At 41.1% G+C, this 10,882-nt stretch overlaps 1 protein-coding gene across 1 annotated transcript; it reads left to right on the forward strand.

The window, feature by feature from the left end:
• The first annotated feature begins 416 nt into the window (after window positions 1–416).
• On the forward strand, window positions 417–9,921 carry ALDH1B1 (aldehyde dehydrogenase 1 family member B1). Its single transcript, XM_083183819.1, has 2 exons — window positions 417–549; window positions 6,387–9,921. The coding sequence occupies exons 1-2, from the start codon at window positions 425–427 to the stop codon at window positions 7,939–7,941; spliced, it is 1,680 nt and encodes a 559-aa protein (XP_083039945.1). The 5' UTR covers window positions 417–424; the 3' UTR covers window positions 7,942–9,921.
• Window positions 9,922–10,882: the final 961 nt, after the last annotated feature.

Genomic DNA, 10,882 nt, shown 5'->3' on the forward strand with positions numbered 1-10,882 from the left:
CCCATTGCAGATACTTTGAAGACCCTCAATGCTTGTTGAGTTGTGTCTGAGCAATTTAGAAGTAATAGGTAGAGCTTAGTGATATATTCCTGTTTAATGTACAAAGAAGGAAAATTAAGAGACATTTGCTATCAAAACAATTACCCCAAGTTTATACAAAAATAGATTTTTAGACAAATGGCAGAAAAATAGAATATAAGGATAAAGTTATTAGATACAGAAATAACATGAAAGTACAGACAGACTGTATTTAAAATCATATACTATATGGATATATTTTAAATGTCGTTCTGTGTTCTTTATGTGCCCAATAATGTTGTTATGTATTTTCTCCTCATTTCCTTTCAATTGAGTCAGAGACAGCTGTGTTAATAGCAGAATACACATTGCAGTCATTCTTCTGTGACCTGGATTAATGCACGTAATGAAGGGGAGGAGAATGATTCCGGAAATCTCTCCCTTTATAATATTTGCTGGAGGACAACGGAGATTTGACGTGAGAAATAAGAGCTCACTGAATTCATTTATATGTGGCTGGACTATTACTTGGTGAGTATTCACTTGCAATACTGTTTCATTTGCTTCAGTATTTATATTTTATATACAGAAAAGAGAAACCTCACATTATACTGCACATCACTGCAGTTATATACTTTACAGCGATGTGTAATGCTGCCATGCACGCAGGCAGAGTGGCAAGTGCTTTGTAGAGGCAACCATATAATGCAAAGGATCCTGACAGAGTCACAGGCAGACATACATGCACAAACACATTTACACACTGTACAAACTGACACTAGTCAGAGAACTGAGGGGCAGATTTATTAAGCTCGGTGAAGTGATAAAGGGGGAAATTTACCAAAATGGATTCCCTAAAAATTCGTATTCGTATTTGTATTCGTAGGAAATACGAATGTGTACGAATGATAGTGATCTTGAAAAAGTCGTGTTCCGGAGTGTAAGTTACTACAAAGTCGTATTTTTAAAATTCGTATTTTCTGATGGTGTAGGCATTCGTATGTTGGTTTACGCATGTTTTCGTAGTGTCGTAGATTCGTAGGTGAAATACGAATGTCGTAGAGATTTTTGTCTGAAAACCCCGTTATTTCACGAATTTGTCGTGAAATGAAATACGAATTTTCGTATATTCAACCACATGGCTCACTACGAAAATGAAACTACAAGCGTGATTGGTGTATCTCTTTTACACTGGGGAGGGCTCTCACACCCATATATAAGTCGTGGAGGCGCCAAAACTTGTTGTGGGTGTAGTTTGGAGTGTGTAGGAGAGAGGTGCAGTGGTGAGTTGTTTGGTGATTTTTGGTGAGTTTGTTCAAAGTGATTTCTGAGTGTGTATTGTTCTGAAAGTTGTCTTGTGCTATTGTTTGTCTTGTCCTTTTCAAAGTTTGTCCCATTAGGTTTTTTTTTTGTCCTATAGTCGATATTTGTGTGTGTTTGTGTGTGTGTGTGTGTGTGATGTGTTTTTCAAATGATAACACATGTGTTCCATTGAAGCTGGTGAAATACACTTTAAAATAGACCTTGTCAAGGAGGGTGTATTTTATTTCACGAATTTTTGTACGAATGGGAGTTGTTTACGAATCCGATTTTACAACTTCACGAATACGAATTTTTAGTACATGAGGAAAACACGCCTAGCCCATGCAAAAATCAGTTGTATTCTATCGATGGTGTAGACTTTTCGTACACATGCGTAGTCGTATTTTGATATACGAATACGACCTCAATATCACAAGTTCACGCCAAGATAATTTCCACGATAGTACGATTTTTTTACTCCTTAAATTACGAATTCACGAATACGCCAGAAATTCACGACAATACGCCTACGAATACGACTTTTTTCACTTTTATTATACGAATCCATTTTGGTAAATGTCCCCCAAAGTGTCTGGTTTTTATCACCAGCCAATCAGCTCCTACTTGTCATTTTTCAAACCAAGCCAGTGATAAAGTACCAGCCACATTATCACTTCACCGAGCTTAATAAATCTGCCCTACAGTGACTTGAGAAAACAAAGATTTGGCTTTGGTTATGATAATAAAACAAAGTGAATTCCTGGATTTTAACATTTTCATTGAAGGGAAAATTTGGTAAAAAAAACCCCTGTTTTCTAGATTTCTATCATGTTTTCTCATGCGCTAAAACCCAATAGTCGGGTTTCTCAATGTAAAGTAACACCAACCCTATAGAAGCCTATGGGCTTCTCTTCGCAGTGGTGTTTAAGGGCTCCATCACGGATCCCTCTCAGCATGCCCAGCTGCCGCCGCCATCACTCTGCACATGCACAGAGGGACTCCTGGGTCTCAGACCCGTAAGTCCAGCACAGAGACGCATCGCAAAGGACAGCACTTATAAGAAGAGCTGTCCTTTGCATTATTAATCGCATTTGTTAGTGCATATGCGATTATTAACAATGCGAATGCTGGCGATGTGTGCCGGGGACATTACTGCATCTCTCCCTTAGGGCCAGATACTCTAAGCTTCAAAAGTGATAAAATGGAGAGTGATAAACAGCCAGCCAATCAGCTCCTTCCTGCCATGTCACAGACTGTGTTTGAAAAATGTCAGACAGGAGCTGATTGGCTGGCTGTTTATCACTCTCCATTTTATCAGTTTTGAAGCTTAGGGAATCTGGCCCTTAGTCTGTTAACTAATGAGTTAATGAGGTAATATAAATACAGACCGGGCACATTCTAAAGCTGGCCATACATCAGAACGACCTGCATATGACCTGATAGTATGCAGGTAGTAAGAGCAATCGAACAAGGGATCGTATGTGCTTTAAAAGCACATATGATCTGCTTACAACTACAAGGAAAGTCAATGGATCATACATGCGGCACATATGATCTGAGGATCGACCTCTTGACCCGCAGGATCGCGCATCATGCCAATATTCCTCGCGATCTGCACATGATCGATCACACAACCCATTGAAATTGTGTGTTCGGGCCTGAGATTGTTCTAGTATATGGCCACCTTTCAGGTATATCATTACGATGCGGTCCTGCAGGTCAAGAGGACGCTTCACTGATCATACCTGCTGCACGTATGACCAGTTGGCTTTGCTTGCAGTCATAAGCAGATCGTTAGCCATTAGGGGGGCACAGAGTTGCTGGCTCCAGGATCCTGATGATGTGGCACTGCAATAGATGAGACACACAAGTGACCAACTCCCGGTACTCTTCTGTAACAACTGCAACAGTGGCAGAAGTTATATAATCCATCTATAACCACTATCTGTGTAACTTCTGCAGTAAGCGGTAGTGCACCTGCCGCTGCTGCAGTTGTAAGTAACAGAAGAGTCCCTGGAGCAGGTCACTTGTGCGTTTATTAATACACCGCTTGTCCTGTCCCTGCTGCTGACAGGTCCCCTCTAGGCGTCCACGTTTGGTGCAACCTGCTCTCCTCCCTGCCGCCTCCAGATTCCCGCTGGGCAATCATGTGTGTTGACACTGATTCCACCAGACCTTCATATGTGGTACTCTACTCATCGCCGCTGTCGGATGCCCGCTGCGTGTCCACATGCTGTAGATAATGTATTGCCATTTTATTTATTTATATATTACTGCACTTTCTACCTGTTTTGCCTTGTAAATGATTGTCGCTTTAAAAATACAGCTATTATCAGCCGACATCCCACACTTCAGCAAACTTGGACCATATTACATAAAACCCCTTGCCCAAAGGTGGATCCAAATAAAATGGGAGGGGGCGATCTCCTAGGATATGCTGTCCCCATTAGTCGCACCCCACTGGCAACGGGATACGGTCATTGGGTCACCAAGGCCTGGTGGATTCAGTGTCGACACTGAGGAGAGCCGGGTGCATCACACATGATCGCCCAGCGGGAATCTGGAGGCGGCAGGAGGTCGACATGCAGATAGGTCGACTTGCAGTAAGGTCGACAGGGTCATTAGGTTGACAGGGTCATTAAGTCGGCATGGTTTTTTTTTTTACTGTTTTTTGAGCCGACATGTGCAGACAGGTGGTATTTCATGCCCTACCATCCACTAGGGCGTGATCAGTGAATAAAATAGTGTGCTGAGGGTAGCAAGGCACTGTGCATAGGTTTTGGTGTCCATGTCGACAAGACATGTGCCAACAGGCGGTATTTCATGCCCTACCATCCACTAGTGCGTGGCGGTAGAATATAATAATGTGCCGAGCACAGCGAGCCATGCGAGGGGATGGGGTGGTACGTTTTAGTGTTTATGTTGATTGTGTCGACATAAGGGTAAAAAAAAACATGTCGACTTTTCTCTCTCGACCTTACCCATGTCGACCTAATGACCCTGTCGACCTTACCCATGTCGACCTAATGACCCTGTCGACCTTATGACCCTGTCGACCTAGACTCATGTTGACTTTCCTGCATGTCGATCTAGACACATGTCGACCTAATGACTGTCTAACAACTTGCTGGTGACCAACTGATCCACACCCCTGGCAACCTGCGGCACCACCAACACACACACTGTAAAGGGGTGTACACACGGAGCAAATTTGTGCTATTTTCCAAGCAATCTGACTAGATTGCTTAGAAAGTAAGCACAGATCTCTCTGTGTGTATGCTCCAAGAGATTAAATATCTCTTGCTAACTAAGTCAGTGCATGCAGTCACAATCTAGTCAGATTGCTTAGCAAATGACTGCAAATCTCTCTGTGTGTACAGAATGAGAGATATTGATCACAATCTCTCATTCTGAACCATTACCTAGCCTTTTTTTGCTTAAGCAAAATTGCTTAGCAAAATCACTTAGCACAAATCTCTGCATGTGTATGTGCTCCCCATGGGAGATCTTGACACCAGCAAAATTGTTTAGCAAAATAGCTTAGCAAAATTGCTTAGCACAGATCTCTACGTGTGTATGTCCCTTAACATTCACATTTATGACCAGATATTTATATAGCCCACGTGTATTCTGAAGAACTTTACAAAACTATTTTGCCATTCATATCAGTCCCTGCCCCAGTGAAGCTTAAGGGGCATACACACGTAGAGATCTGTGCTAAGCAATTTTGCTAAGCAATTTTGCTAAGCAATTTTGCTAAGCAATATTGCTGGTGTCAAGATCTCCCATGCAGAGCACATACACACGCAGTGATTTGTGCTAAACAATTTTGCTAAGCAATTTTTCTTAGCAATTTTGCTTAAGCAAAAAAAGGCCGGGTAGTTGTTCAGAATGAGAGATTGCGATCAGTATCTCTCATTCTGTACACACAGAGAGATTTGCAGTCATGTGCTAAGCAATCTAACTAGATTGGGACTGCATGCACTGACTTAGTTAGCAAGAGATATTTAATCTCTCGGAGCATACACACGTAGAGATCTGTGCTTACTTTCTAAGCAATCTAGTCAGATTGCTTAGAAAATAGCACAAATTTGCTCCGTGTGTACACCCCTTTAGAGTCTATATTCCCTACTACATGTACAGTACATACACACACATTAATCTTTTGTTGGGAGCCAATTAACATACCAGTACAGTTTTGGATTGTGGTAGGAACTGGAAAACCCATAGAAAACGCATGAAGCATGGTGAGGACATACACACTCCACACCATTAAGTCCATCAAACACACAACTTCAGTGCTGTTAGGCAGTACTGCTAACTATTACACCATTCATGCTGCACAAATGGGCCTAATAATTCATATCCCACCTCCACACAATAATCAGCATCACTCCTCCTGCTGCAATAGCTCTTTTTATAATGAGTAATAAATAGATAAGGAGCAGAAAACTCCCGTTTAGCATCATATCCAGATAGAAGAGTCAGCCAGAGCCACTCGCACTCCTGTACACTGAGAATGATCAGGAGGGACTACAAATACCAGGACCAGACCCCCTCCCCAAGCAAGACCTCCTACTTTCCCTCAACTGCACCTCCACTTTTCCCCCCAGCTGGACCCCTCGTTTCCACCAGCCTGACCTCCACCTTTCCCACCAGCTGCACCTCCTCCCTGTTGTGTTGGTCCATGGCACAGCATAGTATTGCATGACTTGACTGGCATGCGCAATACTTTCAGCCGTGGGTCCTTTATTGTGGCAGAATCATGTGAGAGCTTCTGCATATCCTTGTGAGAACCATGGCAGGTCCTAGAGCCTCCCGGCTCATCTATTCCAATGGTGATCGCGCAGACACAAGTACTTTTGCATATATCCTTTTGTTTGTTTAAAAAAGTACTGTTTCTAGAAGTCAGGAGTTAATGTAAAAATAAATAAATATCAAGTACTCTCATTCCCTGGGCCCTGACCCTTCTTGTCCATATAAATATAACTTAGAAAATAATTATTAAAAATCAATATCATAACACAGAATTATTGACAATTGTATGATTTTATTTTTATTTCTAGTAAAGCCATGCTCCGTGTTCAAGCTCGACACCATATTCCCATGTTACGATATATGGTAGCTTCGTATTCAGAGACAAAAGTGCAGAAGCCTCTAGATAATGTGAAATACAGTAAATTGTTTATAAACAATGAATGGCACAATGCAGCTAGTGGGAAGACGTTTCCAACTGTAGATCCATCTACAGAAAAAATCATTACTCAGGTTGCTGAAGCAGAGAAGGCTGACGTGGACCTTGCAGTAGATGCTGCAAAACAAGCCTTTAGGTCAGGTTCCCCTTGGCGTCGTATGGATGCATCACACAGAGGCCAACTCCTAAATCGTCTTGCAGATCTTATAGAAAGAGACAGAGTCTACTTGGCAACCTTAGAAACCATGGATAATGGAAAACCATTTTCCGTGTCTTATAATGTAGATGTTGGTGAAATAATCAAGATTTATAGGTATTATGCAGGGTTTGCAGACAAATGGCATGGCAAGACTATCCCTGTTGATGGAAAATATTTCTGCTACACTAGGCATGAACCAGTTGGTGTTTGTGGGCAAATCATTCCATGGAATTTCCCATTGATAATGCAGTGCTGGAAACTAGCACCAGCATTAGCCACTGGAAACACAGTTGTTATGAAGGTTGCTGAGCAGACCCCACTCTCTGCTTTGTACATAGCATCCTTGATAAAGGAAGCAGGTTTTCCTCCCGGGGTGGTAAACATATTAACAGGTTATGGGCCTACTGCGGGGGCTGCAATCACACGACATATGGATGTTGCTAAAGTAGCATTCACTGGCTCCACCAGTGTTGGCCACCTAATTCAACAGGCAGCCGGCGAATCAAACCTTAAGAGAGTCACACTGGAACTTGGTGGGAAAAGCCCATGTATTGTGCTTGCAGATGCAGACTTAGACAATGCAGTAGAGCAGTGTCATGAAGCTTTATTTTTTAATATGGGTCAGTGCTGCGCTGCAGGTTCCAGAACATTCGTGGAAGAATCTATCTACAATGAATTTCTAGAAAGGAGTGTCGAGAAAGCCAAAGAAAGGAAGGTGGGGAATCCATTTGATCTAGACACAGAACATGGGCCACAAATAGATAAAGAACAATTTGATAAAATTATTGACTATATTCAAAGTGGGAAAAGGGAAGGAGCTAAAATAATGTGTGGTGGAGAACGCTATGGCGATGAAGGCTTCTTTATTAAGCCAACTGTTTTTGCTGATGTCCAGGATAACATGAGAATTGCAAGAGAGGAAATATTTGGACCTGTGCAGTCAATAATGACTTTTAGAAAAATAGATGATGTTATTGAAAGGGCAAATAATACAAGGTATGGGCTAGCTGCAGGCATATTTACAAAGGACTTAGACAGAGCAATGCATTTAACCCAGGCATTACAATCTGGTACAGTGTGGGTCAATACATACAATATTGTAGCTTGCCAGACCCCATTTGGAGGCTATAAAGAATCTGGAAATGGAAGAGAGCTTGGAGAAGATGGACTTAAAGCTTATACAGAAGTGAAAAGTGTTATAATGAAAATCCCAGAAAAGAACTCTTAACACCATTCAAAGACATCAAATAATAAGAAAAATGTGAGAGAATTCAGTACTGTATATGTAGACAATAAAAATCAATACTAAATGCTAATTATATTTAAATCCCAAAATCACTCTACATGCCATTAAAATAATAATAATAAATAATCAATGTATCTATGGAATGTGGTCTGTTGGTCGACAGGTCAAAAGTCTACACAGCAAAAAGGTTGACATTCACTCGGTCAACATAGACAAAAGGTCTCTCGGAAGCTGGATCGCAGGTGTTTTCGCAGTTGTTCGTGTGGGGTGTGCAAAACCCCACAAATGGATAAACAAAATATTAAGAAGGGGTGGAACAGGAAGGCGTGTGGTTACCACACAGAAATTAATGGAGCCCCTTTGTTGATACCACAGCGTCGGACCAGCCAAACATCTAAAGGCCATAACACACACTAACACCGTGCTCTTCCGATGATATCTTAATATGGGCTATCTTGGACGGACTCCTTTCCATCTGGGTAATTTGCTGGGCATTAGACTGGAACTTTGCATTGTCTTAATTATTACCACTCACCCCAATGCCATCTCTGGGAGTCGTTCAGATTGTGCCAGTTTACTTGATTTACTCAACTACAGTGACTTTTTAACACTTACCAATAGACCTAAGAAGAAGACCATTTTATTATCACGTGATTGTTTTTACTGAGCTCAAATTGCATGTCTATATTTGTTTCTCATATGAGGATAGCTATCCTATTATACAATATTGTAATACATTTCTTATCACTATGCTAATTTAGCTTTTGACTTTATTTTTCATCAGTGACACTGTGCGCTGTTCCACCCCCCTTTTACAGACAAAAGCTAGACACAAGCAAAAGGTTGATAGGGAAAAGGTTGACATGCGTTTTTAAGGATTTTTATTTTAAATGACTTGTTCCTACTTTACCATCCCAGTGGACATGGAGGGGGATATGCTAGTGCCCAAAGCGTGAGCGAAGTGGTACACTTATACAGTGTTGACATAGACAAATAAAAAACTCATGTCGACATTTTCTTTATGTCGGTCTAATGCAGGTCAACCATTTTGCTGTGTCAACCTTTGGCCTGTGGACCAATAGTGGTCGACCTAATAACTGTCGACGTTTTAACTTTCGACCCATACCATTATCTACTAGGTCTTCAAGTTACAACAATGGAAAATCCCGTAAGGGAGTGGATTTTTTTCTTTTTTGTTCCATCACGCAGATTCTCTATGGATTATTAAAGCATTGTCTATGGACTATTGCAAATATGGACAAAAGAACAGCACGTTACCAGCCCCATCTCCTGCTCCATGGTCCAAAATCCTCACAAGTGGTGAAAATCTAATTTGTTTTGTAAATTAGTAAACTTTAGTAAGCTCAAGTGTATAGTGAATAAGTGGAGTTAATCATTCTCTTTTTTTAGAGCATCAGACAGAAAGTGGGTATTTCAAAAGCACAGGAAATGAGTGTCCACCTTCATAATAGTATCACTTGCACACATATAGGAGCATTGTAGGTTCATAGTATTGGCAATTAGTATATGACCTTAATTGTTTAGCACAGTGCTTCCCAAACCTCCTTGAATTACTGCACACTAGAGTATCAGCAATTTATTAATGGCCCCCCTAGGTTAAAAATTTTTAATTAGCAAGTTTGGAAAAACATGATCAAAAGCAGTTTTAACATTGAGAAACAGATGAGCTACTACTCATTGTGCACGTAATAAAACCACTGATCTCACAATGTATGACAATTATTGACGTTTTGTTCATACTATACTGTATACAGTATGCTGTTCTGTGACAATTTTATTTTGACCTAAAATACTGTCTAATTGCCCTTTTATTAACTACAATTAATAAAACAGTTTATTTTCTTGTGATTATGCTTAATTTCATTCTAAAACAAATCACATTAAAACTATGTAAAGAGCTGAAGAATTATCTGTGCTAACCATGAATAAATACAGTATGTAATGAGGGATTCAGTATTGAATCCCGGCGGTCGGGATCCCGGCGTTCAGAATCCCGACGCCGGAATCCCGACAGCCGAAATGCAGACAAGGGGGGGACGTGGATCGCCCCCCCTTGCGGGCTCGCTGCGCTCGCCACGCAGCGGGCCCGGTGCCTCGCTACGCTCGGCACGCTATTTTATTCTCCCTCCAGGGGTGTCGTGGACACCCCAGGAGGGAGAAAGTGTCGGCATTTCGGCGGTCGGGATTCCGGCGTCGGGATTCTGAACGCCGGGATCCCGACCGCCGGGATCTTAACTGCATCCCGTAATGAGAGAAGCTAATGCTTTATAAGGTATTTCGTATATTCATAGACATGTTTTTAAATAATTTAGGTATATTAATATTTATAAAATTTTCCAGCAACATGTACATTTTTATTTCCTGTACTAGTACATATAGCAAAAAAAGATACAGCAAGATATCTCGGGGGCTACATCATAGAGATGGCTTGATTTTTCTTTCTTTATATATATGTACAGGTTAGTAATAGTAATATAGGTGTTTAAATAACACGATTTAAGGGATCTCTAGATTATTGGTGTATTTTCTTTATCTACATTCTCTATAATAACCAGAATAACAGATTCCACAAGAAATGTGATAGCTGAGAAATATTTGTGTTTGACCCAATAGAGGTTGCAAAGCCTGCACTGCATATTTGACTACACTCCCGGAAGTAGCGGGAGACTCCCGATCTTTCAGGTACGCCCCTGCACTCCCAGAAAAGCAAGCATGTGAAAAGAGGTGTGGCTAAAATTATGTAATTTGCAATACAGCAGAGTGACAGGGGCTCCCCAACTGTGGAGCAGTTGGGAGGTATGCTGATGGCAGCCATTATCTTTGGGCAGCTGAGTATCTGTGATCATTTTTTGGTGTTTTTCTATAACCATAGAAATTAGCAATCTGCATTTCTTTTTCATAA

Source organism: Crinia signifera, chromosome 1, assembly GCF_055691185.1.
Source record: "Crinia signifera chromosome 1, ASM5569118v1, whole genome shotgun sequence".
Classification (NCBI taxonomy): Eukaryota; Metazoa; Chordata; class Amphibia; order Anura; family Myobatrachidae; genus Crinia; species Crinia signifera.